This window comes from Maniola hyperantus, chromosome 1, assembly GCF_902806685.2.
Source record: "Maniola hyperantus chromosome 1, iAphHyp1.2, whole genome shotgun sequence".
Taxonomy (NCBI): Eukaryota; Metazoa; Arthropoda; class Insecta; order Lepidoptera; family Nymphalidae; genus Maniola; species Maniola hyperantus.
Genome location: NC_048536.1, coordinates 13,022,795 through 13,040,980, shown reverse-complemented (window position 1 = coordinate 13,040,980; position 18,186 = coordinate 13,022,795). Strand labels below are relative to the sequence as shown.

The window sequence follows — 18,186 nt, the reverse complement described above, 5'->3', positions numbered from 1 at the left end:
TCTAAAAGTTTTAGTAACTGAAACTTGCAGAAATTGACTTGCTGCGAGTTTTGCTGAGAGTGCAAGTGACTTGCACTCTCAGCAATGCCTACTCAAGTTCTTGGCAAGTTTTATTGCTAATGAACAATAACAGCTGTTTGTCCATAAGCTACGTTACAGTACGCGACCGCATGTAGTACTTCCAACTTCTTTGCGCGGCCGTCATTGAATGACAAAACGTCGTCTAGGTAATATGACGTTTTTTCATTCAACGACAGAGACAGTGCTCGCAACAAATCTCCTTCTAAAGGTCGATGTAAAATTCTTTCGGCCGCGTACTGTACTGTACTGAATGACTTTACCCGAATTCGGGCACCCATCTTTACAACGTTTTTAGGGTGTGCTGAAGCGGAGCGAATACTCTTTTCGACCAATCATTTGCGAAATGATCTGATTTAATTATCACAATAATCTGATTGGTCTATCTAAACGCACCGCACCTCGACATTTCGCTCAAATTCCAAAGTTCTGAAATACAGCCAAATAAATGTAATTCCATCATAATATTTCTAACAATCTAAAATCTTTAAAATAGTCCAACAGATTTCTTAAGCTCTTTCTGCTTCCACGAGGGCAACGAGCGGAACTCATTGTAGGCCATGTTGAAAGTGGACACAAAGTCATCGTGCGTTAGATAAAGCTAAAAGGAAAAAAAAATGGAAATTAGAGTTCACTCATCAGAGTCGATATCAGAATAGATTAAGTAGTTCCGATTCTGTGGTAGGTACATACTTCTTTGGCAAGAGGGTCGACATCGTGAGGCATGTGCTCCTTGGGCCCGCGCAGCACGGACAGCGGGTACTTCTCGTGCTGGTCGAAGCTGTTGTCGGCGTTGCCGCACTGCAGCGCGCTGTTGCTGCCGCGCACGATCGCCTTGCCTTCCAGCGCGCTCACTATTGCGCTGAACGTTTTGTGACCCTACAGTGGGAAATAAACGATACAGTTTTCTTAGGGCCTAAATAGAAGAGGGTTTAGTGATTTAGTCCGCGGAGGATATAAATCCCCGAAGCGTAGAAATATCCATCGAGTCCATCGAGAACTTGCCACGGACTCTACGCACACGGTGTGCGATCATTAATAATGATTGTTCGCCGGAAGTTTAATGAAGCGCACGCTATTGAAGCAAACATTCTGAGATTACGTTGTATTGTAATTTACTTGAAGTTTAAGAAATGAGATGTTTCTAAACATTATATCTCTTCATTTCGGATCGTAAACTCGACGCGGACTAAAATCCGTTGTGTGTGTTGACGCGCCTTGGAAAGTTAGCTTCGTTCTATTTTTTCGGTGCGGTCCGGTATGTCGATGTCCTCGGCTATTCGGGGGATATGTTTGTACGGGGTACGACAAAAAGTACCCCGAGGACTGTCTGTCCTGTGTGTCTGGTAGTCTGTGCAAGCTATTATTCATTATCTTTTTCTCTTTATATCTTCTTATCTCTTTATTATTATTTATTATTATTCATTAGCTATTAAGCATATGCTTGACCACAATCACATCTAATGGGATGTGATCTAAGATTGTCTAGGAGAAGAAGTTTGCATTCATTCTTATTTAAAGTGCAATCTGCCCTGTTTCACACCATTCGAACATACTCTAAAAGCAGTGACAGTCCACTTTATCAGCGTTCGTGACGCGTAGGGGTTTTCCTATAGAAAAAGCGAGGATACGTGACGATGGACGTTTTTTAAAATTCGGATACTTATTGGGGCCGATTCTCTTGTACACAATCTCTAAACTAAACTAAAATGACACGTCTAAATCTATTGCTATCCCTGTCATAATGTTGCTTGCGGAGAAGGCCAACACAACACTAGATTCAGAGTTAATTTAGTTTAGAGATTGTGTATAAGAGAATCGGCCCCATTGTTACCTTCCACATAGATGGTTTCCAGTGTGGGAAGAATCCAGTAAAGTTGGGTGGTTCTCGGCCTTGGCTTATAACTAATATCGGCGTTTCGGAGTCTCGTGCCGCTGGATCTAAACCAAAAAAAAGATAAATAAAATTAATCGCATTATTTAGTTAGGTACGTATCAAAACAAAAAAAATCTCTCGTGAGAATACTCCCAAGCATCTTTCTAGGGTTCTGTACCTCAAAAGGAAAAAGGAATTCTTTTAGGATCACTTTGATGTCTGCCTTTCGGCCTGCCCGTAGGTCCGTCGTGTCTGTCAAGAAAACTAATACGGTACTTTCCGTTGACCTAGAATCATGAAATTAGGTTTCTCTAGGTTAGGGTTCTCTAGGTTTATTGACAGACAGACAGACAAACAACAAAGTGATCCTATAGGATCCCTTATAGGAAACGGAACCCTTATAAGGGTCCTTTTGAAGTAGGGGGAACCCTAAACACCAAATAAATAATAATTAGTTTACCATAGGCGAGGTAGGATAGTGCGAGGGCGCGGGCGTCGTCGCGGGCGCGCGGGCCGCAGTGCGCGCCGAGCCACACGAACACTGCCGCGTGCGCGTCCAAGACGGCCGCCATCTCCGGCGCCAGGTCGTACTGACTGAATGAGATTATCTCCTCGACTGCAAAGGTAATGAAATTTAAAATTAGTTCGCAGGCTTTTTTTAATTTGTAGATCAGCGCTTGGCTGCAATGAAACCTACTGCAACCTACCTACTTGGTGGAGCGCTTGCCTAGGAGATGCCTATTTTATTTCTCTTGACTTGAAGGTAAGTATCTGTTACATTCATGATCAACCCATCGCCGAGCGCCGGTTTATTGCAAAGCACGGGTCTCCTCTCAGAGTGAGAAGGATTTTGGCCATAGTCTACCACACTGGCCAAGTATGAATGGCAAACCGTAAGTAAGTACCTACTATGAGATTTCATTAAAAACCATATATTGGTAAAGATTTTTTTTAATAATTTGGGCATCAACGAACAAAATGAAGGTTAAGTAGGTACCTATCCTATTACAACCTTCTAAAAAAAGAGAAACTCACATGAGTATTGTCCAGCCGCACCGAGCGACACGTAGAACAGGCGTGGAGGCAGCGGCCGTTCCACTTCCTTCAGCGGTGACGCCACCAGCAACGGCCGTCGTTCGCCCAATGCGTTCCAGAAATCATGCTTTTCCTTACCTAAATATATCAAGGCAGGTTAAATCTGAAGTTACAACATGGCGGTTTGCGAAAGTCATCAGAGCGCACCACACATCGTCAATATTTACATGAGCATCACACTGAGGTTGGTACGACGTCGCTCGTCCTGGAGATGCGATCGCGCCGCAAGTGTTGTGGAAGGGCCCTATAAGACCACAGCGCTCACAATTGCACCGGGGAAGTTATCTCAACTAAGTGTTTTTATTACGCGACAGGTCGAGATGGCAGTCGGGGACGGAACGCCCCGCACACCCGCATAGCCCCCGCGCTAACCCAGTGCGGGCGAGTGCAGGTGCGGGTGGGCGGGGCATCCCCCGTCTGCAACCCCGATTGCCGTGTCAACCTGTCCGGACTATAAGACGTGCTCTAACACCTGGCGGCAATCATCAGGCCTAGTAGTAAGTAGATGTATGTACCTTGCATGACGAGAGTGTGATCAGCGGCGGCCATGTTCTTGGCGACCTCGCGCTCGTCGCCGGTGGCAGAGGCCGCGCACCACACCCACACGCGCGCGCCCTCGCGCAGCACGAAGCACGCGCCGCGCGCCTCGCCGCCGCGCCCCGCCTCTGTGCCGCGCGCCTCGCGCGCGTACTGCCCCGACACGCGGATTAGCGCCCGAGGCGGCGGCACCACGCGCCGTCCGCTCGCTGTTGAGTTAGTAGGCGTTGGGTGATTTTGGAATGTCGTCAGCGACATGCTAATATTAATAGTGTACCTACTTATAAGAAGTAGTGGTGTAACTTTTTTATTAAAATATGAATTAAAGTTAGCTTACGATCGTAATCGGTTGCACTGCCAATGTAAGTGATCATTCGACCTTTGAAGATCTGTAGAAAATGCGCCGGTTCCTTGCCTTGGTAAACCCACGCCTGAAAAATGCGATGCGATATGAAGCAAGGTCTCAATAAACAATAGGCTACTTGACTCATATCTAATTTCGTCCAATAAATGATTATTTATTATAGTATTTTGCTTAAGACAACGAAATATATCAATAACAATTATTAAAAACTCAGGATGGATATATAAATCCAATTTTAAAAAATACAGTTTTTATTTTTATTTGAAACTCAGAAAACGCTGTCAGCCATGATGTCACGTCATTAAATATGTAAACAAACAAATGTCATCCCTATTGACTAACGTAGTATCCATATATATAAAATTTCAAGTCCTGACTAACTTATATATCAACGCACAGCCTAAACATCTAAACAGCTGGTCCTAGATACATGAAATTTGGTGGGTGTGTTCTTCGTAGGTAAAGAGAAGGTATCCACTAGGAAAGGATTTTTTGAAATTCCACCCCTGACTGGGTTAAATGGGGGTTTGAAATTTATGAAGTCCATGCGGGCGAAGTCACGAGCATAAGCTAGTTTTTATATATTTCTAAAAACTCATAGTAAACGTAAAAAATTATCGTTTTCTCTTTATAAATTGAATAAGTTATTAAGTAAGACTTACAACAAAGTGATCTTTGCAAAAATAAATTTGGGTTGCAGTCGTTAGTGATATAGGATCCCTTTAAGCAAGTCTTCGCGTGTTACGTATATTTATTTCACTGGGCACTCTAATCCACAACTTTCCTGTGGTCTTTATCGATGCGTTTTTACATTCTCGGATGATACAATAACGATAATTACTATATTTTTCATGTAAACTAGTATAGAAGTCATGTTTATTAAACTTTGGGAGGTTATGCTGTTGTTTACAAATGCATGACGTCAGAGCACAGATAATCTATCGGCCAAACATGGCCGACAGTGTTTTCACCTGTCTAAGAAAAATATATTTTTAAATTAAAGTTTTACGGTTTTTAGGGCGCAAAAAATATAGTGTTAATTTTTTTGATCTAATAGGACAAATATTAACCATTTAAGACCTACTTAAAAAAAGTGTCAACTAGCCTATTATTCAAATATAGGAGGTATGTTACAAGTACCTGGATGGGAAGACGCCCTAACTTTATGTAGAGATCTTTGGCTTCTTTTGCACCCAAATTCCTCAGATCATTTGGCGAAGAGCCACCCTGCAATAACACACATTAGGTCACATTAGGTTTGGTACCTATAATTGACAAATCTGCAAGGTTGGCTAGCATTATTATTAGGTGCTTCTACTGTTCATCTATCCTTACACAGAAATATTAGGTAGCATTTATGCTAGGCCTAACTTTATTCGGTACAAGTAGGTACCTCAGTGAGCATCAGTTATTGTATTTACTTACTTTACGGAATGTATCCAACAAATACCTTAGAGTTAAACTAATAAGTACAAATAATGAGCAACGCAGAGACATCTTATAAACATAAAAACAGAATTTCGGTGATAAACACCACTGGAATGGAACAGAAAAGCAATTTTTTTCAAAATCTCAAGAAAACGTGATTTTCCACATAGCGAAATTTGCATGACGCAATGTTCTCACCATCCAATAGTACAGCATGGTCTGGTCGCCGGTGGGCGTGTGGTAGGTGTAGAGCGCCAGGTAGCAGTCCTGGTCGTAGAAGGCGGCGGTCTGCGGCCGCTCCAGTTCCTGCAGCGCGCCGCCCTCCGCCTCGCCGCGCACGCGCCACATGCGCAGCGAGCCCGACCCGTCGTCCGGCACTTGAGCCTGCGACCATTTTACGTAAATTAAATGAATTGCCGTTGGAGCCGGAATGTCCTCGAGTGGAGACTGCGTATAACCAAGCGTAATATGGGACGTCCTCCAGCACGATGGACCGACGATATATAAGAGGCTAGCGGGAAGTGACTGGAGGAGGAAGGCTGAGGACCGGGTGTAGTGGCACTCTTTAGGGAAAGCATATGCCCAACAGTATACGTCCACAGGCTAATGGTAATGATGAAATGCATTCCATTCGTTTCCACACGTTCCGTCTTAGACTCACTTAATACCATAAATTGAGATTATTAATGAATTAAAAATAGGTAGTGATTGAAAACTACTGGAATACCTACAAAATAGCAAGCTTTATATCAAGTGTGGTAGGTAAGTATTAAGAGTAAAGGTACGTACTTCAGCAGCGAGCCACGCGTTAGACGCGAGGCTAACAGCGTCCAGCTTAGTTGTTGCGGATCTGGCGGCGCGGACTCTGACGTCACGACGTGCATCTGCCCAGCTCCAGAGGTGGAACAGCGCCGCGAACTCCAACGGCTCACGACCAGATACCATTGTTGCCACCGGCCCAGATAGTCTCTTAGCGCGAGCCAGACCTCTGGCTGCGGCCAACGCCCCGCGGGCTTCCACAACCGACGCAGAGGATCCCACCCAAGCCCATACTCCTCGAGATCCTCCGTCAATAATATATACGCTCTGCAATAGAGAACAGCAAACTCAGCATTGTGATTTAAATTTAAAGAAAGATACAATTATATCCTGTTTTCTGTTTATTAGTATTTGACTGGACAAAAAAATATGCCTCCTCATTCATCAGAGTTTGACTAAGATTATATTTTTACAATACTTGACATCAGCGAACACTGAGTAATTGTAATAGGTTATTAATTTAGCGGGAATAAAGAAGGTTAATTTTTTATAAGTAAATAGCAGGTAGTAGGTAAATACTAACGTCTTCACGCAAATCTTCTCTGTGTAGAGGAGCACGTTTGATTTCTTCCAGGCGAGCCGCAGGTTTTTGCGACGGCACCGTGATCGGCGAAAGTCTTGGCGGCTGCGTTACTTTGTAGAGACGAGCGGGCCTTGGTAGTTCTGAGACTGATTGTGGTGGACGTATAGAACGGGAACGCAGTTCTAATAGATTGTTGAGAAGTTCGCGATCTGTTGTTGGTAAAGTTTGTTCATAGCCGTCATGCGCGATGGCAATCCGACGCACCATCATGCCCTTTTCTGGTCCTCGTGCCATACGGTAGGCAATCTGTAAATAAAAGATTCACTTATTATTCAACGCAAGTTTACGTTTATTGAACAGTACTGGAGTGGCTTGATCTCCACTGAGAATATATCGTTTGCCCCTGTCTTCTCAGTCAATCCTAAAGAATCGGTTTTTGTCTTTCGTGGCGCAAGCTCTCAAGATTACCTTGGCTCCAAATATTTTCTCGATCAAATTAGCAGCTCGTCCAAGCCACAGCACGATTAAGTTGGAGGCGTCGAGCACAAATACGCCATCGGAGGAGAGTTGTGGCCACGACACGGGCTCCAACTGCAGCACCACTGGCCTGTGTCCGCGCACGCGGTACAGACGAGGACCGCCGTTCATTACCCCGCTGCGAAGGATTCTGCAGGAAGGTAGATATAATGTTACAAGAGCTGACCTCGGTGATAATTCCCAAAAAGTACCTGCAGTCAATAACATTCTAAATATGGGCTTATTTTTGGTGATGTTATCATAACCAAAAAAAAATCAGATCTACCTGATGCCATCGCGGAAGTACGAGAGCATTCGCGGTGATTCCTTGGTGGCAGTTTCGCGGTGCAGCACAATCGGTGCACCCACATGCGCGAGCAGCTGTGCGGCGCGCCGCAGCGCCAACGCGCCCAGCGCGCCGCCGCGCTCGCTGGTCCACGCGTGCACGTGACGCTCTGCGTACTCTCCATTGCCGTTTTCTTTTATTTCGCGACGCTGTTGATGAAAACGACTCGTGTATTTACGATAAGTACAAAAAATTTCTAAAAATGTAAGACTGCGACAGGTCGAGATAGCAATCGGGGTATGAGACGGGGGTACGATCTGCACACCCACACGTCACCCGCGCTCGCCCGCACTGGGTTAGCGGGGGGGCTGTACGGGTGTGCGTGTTCCCTTCCCGATTGCCACCTCAACCTGTCGCATACTATAAGCACAATATATTTTCAAATAGGTGAATAAATAGATTTGATTAAAAGACAGCCAGTTGACTCACTATAACATCCGGGCAAGCTGGTTGACCGGGAAGAGAACAAGAATACACCAAGTAAGCATCGGCGTCATAGAAAGTCCCATAATGTGACCGTGGCAATAGCTCCGTACACGATTCCTGAAAAACAAAAATAAATATGATTTGTTTTTCTTTAATTCAGAGCCTTGATCACCGCCGTCACCAGCTTATCGGTGTTAGGATAATATTTCGATGCTTATGCTCAGGAACTTTTCGATCATGCTCCCACTTCAAAAAAATTCCACCATTCGAAAGACAATACATTGGTCGGGCGGGCTTTCACTCCTATGCCGATGGATATTTCGTCTATGCACACGGTACGCAATGCTTTGCATCATCATTCCTTTTACATGGGTGTAGGATTTGGGAAACCCTTCCGAGATCTGTTTACCTACTGACAATAATTAAAATCCAGAATTCTTTAAATCAAGAGTGAATAGGCAAACCTGGCCTCTTAGACTGTATACCTACCTACTCATCGTATGATCGTGGTCATCAAGTACGAATATACATAACGAATTAAAAAAAACACCATTGAGCTATTGAAGTTTGCTTGCGATATTACCTTATGTACGCCTTTTTATAAAGGTATGTCGCAATCGTACTTAAAAGAAATTAAAAAATGTTTTGCGGTTACAGCATGCACTTCAAATTAACATCGTCAACAACATGTGCATATTTTTTATATTGAGATGGAACGGAAAAATCATGTTCATTCCATTGCAGTATATTGATGAATTTTGCTGTTACTGACTTGTTCATGCAATCTTTAATTTAGTCATACGTGCAGGTGATGATTAGATTATAATTTATGATTTCGTATGATTCATACATTCGTTTATTGTGCGACGGATTATATGTAAGGAAAAAACATTAAAAATTATATTAGTTATAGGTATAACTGATTAAAATTTTAAAAACTCTTGGGAAAGTCAAGCATATACTGGAGCACGGATTGTACCAGTGGACATATTGTAGGCACTAGGCAGTGTGTATATTGTACTCTGTGCATGTAATGTAGATAAGTAGGTACCTAATCAAAGATGTTGCTGTTAGATACTCCGTCTTATTTAATTGTGGTGGACTAGAGTACCTAATTAATAAATCAGCTGCCCATTGTTTATGAGTAGATACATAGGTATATCTACTATGACAGTCAGGACAAAAATAAATCGATAGATATTATGTTACATCACCACTTAAAAACTAGAGCGAAGTTTCTTCCCAAGCTTTGCTTGATTCAAGGTAGGTGGGTTGCTATTGATAGGTACCTACTTAAAAGCGGCGATAATCTAGGTTAAGACGTCCTTCTATTCAGGACTTATTCGGGAGGTCGAGGGCTCGCATCTCTAACATTTTGGAGTTGTGTGTGTTTTAAGCAATTAAAATAAACTTATCACTTGCTTTAACGGTGAAGGACATCGTGAGGAAACATGCACGTTGCACCTGAGAGTTCTCCATTGGTACTGTTTTCAAAGGTGCGTGAAGTCTGCAAATCCGCAGTGGGCTAGCGTGGCAGAATATGACCATTCTGAGTGAAGGCCCGTAAAGAGCACATGAAGTTTTGTGATGGCTCTATCGTTCGTACCAACCAATCGGGAGAAGTTGCCAAATGCACACTATAAAATATACTTTTCACTTCTCATGCTCGTAAAGTTTTACTTTATGCTGGCTGTATAAGCGGATTAAAACTGCTTTTCATGCATTTGTGCATAAAGTGTTTATAGGTAAACAAGAATCTATCTGATATATGGATGACACAAAAAAATTGTATGTATAAGTAATATATAAGTCAATCATGTAGGTATGCATGTATGTAATTTCTATAGTGCTAGTCAGCAACATTTTGCACCTATGATGAGGTTGCGACCTATTAGGTACAACCTCATTACAAAATTACTTAAAATGTACTTAAAATAATATTTCAATTCATTGTTTAATCAAAGAGTATATAATCACTAGGCACTGTGTTTAATTTCCTCGCAATCGAAGTGAAAAGCCGAGTTATACACTCGGTCATAAAACCCATTTTATCATCGACTTAAATATCTGCCCTCGCCTTCGGTTTGGGTAGATAAACGTCTTGGATAAAATGGCTTGTTTTATGCCCTTGCTGTACAATCTACTATATCCGTGTGCATTTGGCTTTAAGCTGGTCTTAAATAGTACTGTCTCGGTCGGTTGAAGACGCGTCACGGCTCCTCCTCTAGCGGTACCGAGTTGTAGGAGGAATGAATCACGGACTCTCCGTTACGAATGGTTTACCACCCACAATGGCTTGTAATCATTCGATTCAGTGCACTATTTTAGGAATCCGCTAGCATAAGCTAGATAAAAATGAATTATTTCACGAAATGTTGTTATTTAATGGTTCTTAAATTAGATTTAAAAGCATTTTAAAAGTAACAAAGTTAGATAAGATTTGAGCATGATTGTTAAAAATGACATTTAAAATCTGTACAGTATAACCTGTGGTATAACCGCAGTTACCTATTACAATTTTGCACTCTACCTCTTCTATCTTTGTTACCTAGATATGTAATTATGTAGGTATCTAATTGGACAAATTTAGTTCAATTACAGACAAGCATAGCTACGACAAACAGAAATAAATATAGATATATTTGCATTATGGTTAAAAATTAAATAAGTCAGTGAGATAGGTAAGTAGGTGCCTATCTACTTACTTTGATGTTTATTTTTTAACAAAATTAAATATAATTACTAAGTAGGTGACCAACCTACCCGTTATTATTTACGCTTATAGAAATCATAATTACAGACTATCTTGCTTATTATCTCTAATAGATCTAACTCATCAGAGCAATTTAGGTAACCATCGGAAACGGTCCGTTGGAATCAAAATATTTGCTACTTTTTCAGGAAAAAAAGTACAGTTCCGTGTGTGCATCAAATTGATTGTGGGATGTCTAGTTAATCATAGAGACGAGTGTAAATCACATCCAGACAGTGCATTGCAGACGACTACCGAGCGTGCGACCGTGGCTATGCGATAAACATGCATCTCGCTGTAATTTATTGCACATAACCGTAGTTAACTTTCTCCTCGCTTTGTTATGAATAGATTATTTATTTATCAAGTTGAACTGAATTATATAAATTCTAATTTATGGTAAGTTACATAAGGTATACATCTTCTTCTTGCAGTGCCTTCTCCTATCGGAGGTTGGCAACCATTAGGGCTATCAGCACCTTGGATACTCAACTGATCGGGTAAATAGGAAGGTATAGGTACTTTCCGTACCTATTATTGGCGTTAATTCTTGAGCCACGATGTTCTCCTTCAGCCGGGTCTTTTTCCCCTGAATTATAAGCTGAAGGAGGTCGTATTTGCTGTTTCTCATATTTTGGCCAAAGTACCTAAGTATAACTAGGTACTTACTCCAAATTCCGCATTTTTAAATAAATAAATAATAATATTGTTTGTTACGCTTGCCGGTTAACCGAGAAGCTGGCCGCAGTTCGCTACGCTACTGCAGACCGCATGGCCTGCTGCTTTATCTATAAACCTATATCTAAGTATCTAATGTTAAAAACCGCCTCGAAATAACGGCATCCGTTAAATATAAATTCGATTCTTATAAGATATATAATAGAAAATATATACCATAATTATTACCATAATTGCTAGATTGTTTTTATTTTTTAAAATTTCTTGACAACTAAATCTAATCAGTTACCCATAGGTATTATTATAAATGCGAAAGTGTGTTTGTTTGCTGGTTTATTGGTTTGTCCTTCAATCATGTCGCAACGGAGGAACGGATTGACGTGATTTTTGCATATATTAATATATATAGGTATGTGTAGCTAAAGACCTGGAGAGTGACATAGGATACTTTTTATCCCGGAAAATGTAAGAGTTCCCACTGAATTTTTAAAAAACTTAATTCCACGCGGATAAAGTCGCGGGTATCAGTTAGTGTCAAATCAATTTGAAGACCCAAGCCTAATTTTTTGTGCAAGTAGATATTTATTTACGTAGATGTGTGACCGCGCAAAGTAAAACGTGAGTAAATGTTTCAGAAATAATGTGGAAACCGCAGTTGTTTTGTATTGTGAGCGAATATAATTGAGTTTTATGTGTTAACCTTTCACAAGTGACCCACCGTTAAATATTGTTATTGTTCATCTCTAGTTAGGTCCTTAAATATAAGTTCTTAGACGATGACACTAACTTCTTTGGCTATAGTAGGTATAGTCATGTCTATGCATGGCCAAAACACACAAGCTCGACTTGAAGGGCTAAGTACTAGTACCAGAATACGGCAATAAATAGAAGCGCGAGCGCAATTTTCAGTTCGGCCATATAGCCAAAATGTTTTATGAGAAAAGTATAGAGTGAGATCAAATCCTCAGGTATACGTACTATGTAATATTATAAGTGTTATAATTAGAATAATTAGAATGTTCCTATCTGTTACCTTTTAACAACCCATATGAGTTCCCACGGGATTTAAAATATATATTTTATAAACTGAATTTTACAAATCATACACGCAACATCTCACTACTTAGTGTTGGCCTGCCATGCGACGCTCGTGTCCGTCAAGCCTTTACCACAGCACCAACCTCGCCAGCAATGGTCTTGACTATAAAAACATAATTTCCGGAAAAGGAAGGGTAACGAACCATGAGAAGATGTCCGAGATTACAGATAGTTACAGTTTGAATGTATGTAATTGTCACAGTGAAAGTGAATCCGGCACAGATCTCGTGATAGTTCACAATAGTTTGCGATCTTTTGTAATAGGACTTGTAAATCGTGCGATGAAATAGCGCTAACTACCACTACACATGGATTTCGTGAATAATAAAATTGAATAAGTTTAATAAAAGAATCGTGTTTATGAAATAAATTATACTTTCAGCTAATGGATGGGAATTTAGAAAAGATATTAGACAAGAGCACGGATTATTGTCAACCTATTGAACCTGAACCGATAAAAATCAATCTTTTGGATTAGACAGAATAGCTTAAAAGCAAATGTTTCTAATTAATGCTTATCCTATCTCGTACTTACTACTTAGTAGGTACTTAGGTACCAGACAGGTTTTAGGGTCGAAATGAAATTAGCAAAATCGTAGGTTTATAAATATTGTTCTGTCTAGGTTTAATCGCTCGCACCAGGTTTTAAAGGGAAAAAGCTATTCAGCATAAGAGATTGCCAGTCGTGTTTAACCAGGATTAGTCTTATTATAATAATAACAATTTAAGTATTGCGATTTCTTCTTAATTATAATTAGTATCAGATACTGATAAACTTTAGAGTTAGATCATCCCATCTCGCGGAACCCACGGGAGACCGGAGAGCTGGCAGCTACCTCGGTCAGCATGTTAGTCTGGCCATTCAACGAGGTAACGCAGCCAGCGTCCTGGGCACCCTGCCTTGTTACGGTGGTGTAGATGATATTTTCGATCTGTAATTTTAATATTTAATTGAATTGGTAGTTACGATTTGTTTTTTTATTATTATTATCGTTAGATAAACTAGTTCTTGCCTACAATTTCTTCTGTATAGTTCTTACAATATTTTGTTTTCTACTTAGTTTTGAAGTAATGAAGTAACAAACAGACACGCTTTCGGATTTGTAACATTAGCATGGATCACGATTTGCCTTAACCCAAATAAAACAGTCACCAATATTTCTCATTGACCACCTTGCGACATCGTTTTCTCCGGTTGAGATTAATTACACGTCGACAAAGAACAATACACCTTAGGCAATAGAATCGTGTATCATTGTCTTCTAACACAATACTTTCTGTTAGGTTAAGTACGTACCTTGAGTAGAAAAAAAATATGTTTTAATACACGACTTCTGTAATCTCAAATCTACCTAAGTATATGTACCCAAGTCTATTTTAGTAATGTTGCACAATTGCACATCGGTAGAGTTATAAATCCAGCGAAACCCCTTGTTATTTCGATCATTTAGACCTACCTCCCTATTCGGAGGGGGGCTGGGTTTGTATCATTTGCTTGGAAAACATCGTGAGGCCAACGAATAAGTACTCCATAATGTTCTCGGCGGTGTGTGAAGTCTGCCAATACGTAATTGGCCAGCGTAGACTCCTTACCTAATAAGTTTTTCATTCGGAGAGGAGACCAGCTGTGTTCTGTAGAGGGCCGGCAATGGGTTGAGATTTGAGAATTGAGATGTGAGAAATGAGATTGACTTAAGATCATAAAGCTTAGGATTATCTGTTTTGTGCAACTAATTGGTAATTACCTACTTGGGTCAATCTGTATAGCCTTAGTCTAGGTATTTTAAGATTGCAAAAAGATCGTTTCATTTAGCGTTGTAGTTTTTGCATGGTAAACAAATACAAAGACAAACTAGGGATAATCTAAATATATAAAAGGAAAAGGTGACTGACTGACTGATCTATCAACGCACAGCTCAAACTACTGGACGGATCGGGCTCAAATTTGGCAAGCAGAAAGCTATGACGTAGGCATCCGCTAAGAAAGGATTTTTGAATATTCAACCCCTAAGGGGGTGAAATAGGGGTTTGAAATTTGTGTAGTCCACGCGGACGAAGTCGCGAGCATAAGCTAGTAAGATAATATAAGTGAACCTACCGTTACTCTCCAAACGAGGAAGATGGTATGGTCCTTGGGCACGGTGCGAAAGACTGCATCCTGCGGCGCCGCGCGCGGCGCCCCGTCGTCCTCCAACTGCACCACAAACAACATCACAAACACAATATTTAGTCACCATCCTCTTACAGCCAGGCATCTTTAGTCGACATCATAAGCAAACGTTACTGGCAAAACAGCCTCAATAGCTCAACGGTTAAGGATCGGACTGAATTCCGAAAGGTCGGCGGTTCAAACCCCACCCGTTGCACTATTTTCGTACCCACTCCTAGCACAAGCTTTTCGCTTAATTGGAGGGGAAAGGGGAATATTAGTCATAATTAACAAGGCTAATATTCTTTAAAAAAAACAATTCTTGATTTTACATTAATATTATTACGTGATATAAGTACATGTCATCGCCGGCTCACTAGAGAGCATGGCTTTCCTCTCAGAGTGAGAAGTGTTTTGGCCATAGTTTACCACGCTAGCCATGTGCGGATTGGTAGACTTCACACACCTTTGAGAACATTATGGAGAACTCTCAGGCATGCAGGTTTCCTCACGATGTTTTCCTTCACCGTTAAAACAAGTGATATTTAATAATTTAAAACGCAAATAACTCCAAAAAGTTAAAAGTGCGTGCCCGGGATCGAACCCCCTACCTCCGGTTAGAAGGCGGGACGTCCTAGACAACACCACGTAATTCAGATATTTGAACTAGGTACCCGCATAGTGAATTATTAAAAGTTAAAGGTGTGTGTTAAGTGCTGCTTTTTTTAAACGGGCTTTACGGCTCTGGGTTCAAGCCCTTTTGAGCCTGTTAAGTTTAACTATTTAGGTACCTACTAAATATTATTATTAAGAATCAGAAAAAGATTTCACAATTCGAGAATTCTGTATTCCTATAGGTATGTATAGTCCGCGACAGGTCGAGATGGCAATCAATCGGCGTATGAGGCGGGGGGACGCTCCGCATACCCGTTCGTCACCTGCACCGGGTTAGCGCGGGGGCTGTGCGGGTGTGCGGGGCGTTCCCTCCCCGATTGCCATCTCGACCTGTTTCGACTATACCTACATAGATACCTATTCGTATTGAAGCAAAGCTGTAATCGCGACTAACTTTAGTATCTTTAATCGCCGTAAAAGGCAAGAGCTTAGGGAGCGGTCATATCGTTAGCTAACTTAACCTTAGGTCACAGTTTAAGGTAAGGTACCTAAATAGTTAGGCGTATTGAAAAATACGGGATTGCAAATTGCTTATTGGCCTTTATTATTAGTTAGATAATAATAAAAGGCTATAATGATTACTTTAATAACCTCTACATAGCAACTAGTGTAGGTATTATACCTAGGTAGTAGGTACCTATCATCATCATCATGATGATAAAATAATTCATACTAATGCATACCTACTAATATAAGAAATGCGAAAGTGTGTCTGTCTGTCTGCTAGCTTTTCACGGCCCAACAGTTTAACCGATTTTGATGAAGTTTGGTACAGAGTTAGCTCACATCCCGGGCACATTTGATTCCACTTTTTATCCCGGAAAACTAAAGAGTTCCCATGAGATTTAAAAAAAACCTAAATCCACGCCTACGAAGTCGCGGGCATCACCTAGTGTAGTATAATTACTACTGAGAATACATATTAATTGTTCACTCTGTAAAATACTCATAAAGCTAACACCACAAACCGTTACGTTCAATAATTCAAATGATCTGCATTTGTGCACACACCGGAAACGATTCTCTTAAACATTGCACTTTCCGTTTTATTCACTACATAAACTAAATCACAAAGATGTTTACTTGATCTGCGCCGACTTCCAGGATATGCATATTGCTGGTCGTGGTCAGGGGCGGACTGGTGCCATCACCTGAAACCGCCGCTCCCACCAAACAGCCTGTACACTACTGACACAAGGTGAGACGACCGGCACGTAGATCCACACTCCTTACACTAACTACTACCTCTACCTGACGCTGGCCGGTGTACGAGAAAAGAAAACATATTTTTTTTCACGCGAGATGAACACGCATAGTTTAATAAACACAGGAATAAATTATTTCTCGCGAAAGTCCGAGTGGCGTGTCGCGGCCGAATGATGGCTAGAGTGGCTAGAATATCGCATTTTCATCTCAAAAATAATTATTGTTATCTATACTTAGGTACATATAAAAACAAAAACATATTAGGTATAGACTAATGAACACATCCACTCCTTTGCGTTGCTCAGTCGGCTAAAAAGTCGCATAGCCTAAACCGAAAATTGTATTTTTTACAGAACGTCCCTTTTACGACATAGGCAGAGTGACTAAGGATTTTTTGAAAGTCCGTCATTTTTCAAGTCATATCCCTAAAAATTCGTAGGTTCTACCTATTTCGGATTTTGGTTAAAAATAAAGAAATGTTTCACGATTTTTGGAAATTTTATCCTCAAAGGGGTTGAGTAGGTGTTGAAAGTTTGTATGAAAGTCCGTCATTTTTAGGGTTCCGTACCCAAGGGTAAAACGGGACTCCACTGTCCATCCGTCTGTCACTAGGCTGTAGCTCATGAACCATTATAGTTAGACAGTTGAAATTTTCACAGATGATGTATTTTTGCTGCCGCTCTAACAACAAATACTAAAAAACAGAGTAAAATAAGTGTTTAAGGGGGCTCCCATACAACAAACGTGATTTTTTTTGCTCGTTTTTACAGATAATGAATGGTACGGAACCTTTCGTGCGCGAGTCCCACTCGCACTTGGCTGGCGTTAGAAAAAAAGACGTAGGTAGGTACGTGTTTTACGATTTTTGAAAATTCCACACAAGCGAGGCAAAAAAAGTAAGAGAAAATTTTATTTTTTTGACATCGGTTTTTAAAAATCTACATAAAAACGATTCATTAATTATTTATAGTTATTGCTGCGTATTATTATATAATCGTATAGATATTAATGAGCGTTATTTAATATAATCAGTTAATTCTCAAATGACAAACGTGAATTGAGAAAATCTTTAATGCACTTTATAATAGAAGGCTATTAAAAATCAAATAGACCTGATAAAATATGTCCATCAATGTTCGCTACACTTTCTTGGGCGTAGAAAGCTATCGATTGCCATCTGGTAGAATACTGCTAGCGCTGATGCGGAGTCGGCCGAGGCTCGCGACAGAAGCTGTGGACTGTCCAAGAGTTAGATTAATTCGCACACTGATACATATCTAGTTTAGGAAGCACGGTTCGACGCGCTCTTTGTGTCCACTACTATATGTGTACGGGCACAGAATATGTAATAGTGGTACGGGTATGTTCACTTTCGTTCGACAGATGCGCGGTGTAAAGTTATAATGACCGAAATTTATGTCGAAAGGTAGGCGAGTAGGTATTAAGTTTCATCAAGTTTTTTACGCTCTGCATACTATCACCCATGCAAAGTACCTATTCTAATAAAAAACCGGTCAAGTGCCAGTGGGACTCGCACACGAGGGGTTCCGTACCATCGTACAACTAAAATACTTTTTTTGTGATGTAACTAAAATTCACAGTTTTCGGATTTATCTCTTT

General features: G+C 40.8%; 1 protein-coding gene across 2 annotated transcripts; it reads right to left on the bottom strand.

Moving 5' to 3' along the window:
* Positions 1-3: 3 nt before the first annotated feature.
* qua (villin like protein quail) lies at positions 4-17,897 on the bottom strand. 2 transcript variants are annotated; one of them, XM_069498593.1, is made up of 16 exons: positions 17,679-17,897; positions 14,635-14,730; positions 8,012-8,125; positions 7,523-7,731; positions 7,189-7,387; positions 6,721-7,026; positions 6,168-6,464; positions 5,577-5,762; positions 5,091-5,177; positions 3,924-4,017; positions 3,565-3,795; positions 2,990-3,127; positions 2,415-2,570; positions 1,913-2,019; positions 772-957; positions 4-679 (listed from the first exon to the last, which is right to left on the bottom strand). In XM_069498593.1, the coding sequence occupies exons 1-16, from the start codon at positions 17,694-17,696 to the stop codon at positions 566-568; spliced, it is 2,538 nt and encodes an 845-aa protein (XP_069354694.1). In that variant the 5' UTR covers positions 17,697-17,897; the 3' UTR covers positions 4-565. The 2 variants fall into 2 exon arrangements, with proteins under 2 accessions (XP_069354694.1, XP_034827035.1); XM_034971144.2 differs by lacking the exon at positions 17,679-17,897 and adding an exon at positions 16,444-16,746.
* Positions 17,898-18,186: the final 289 nt, after the last annotated feature.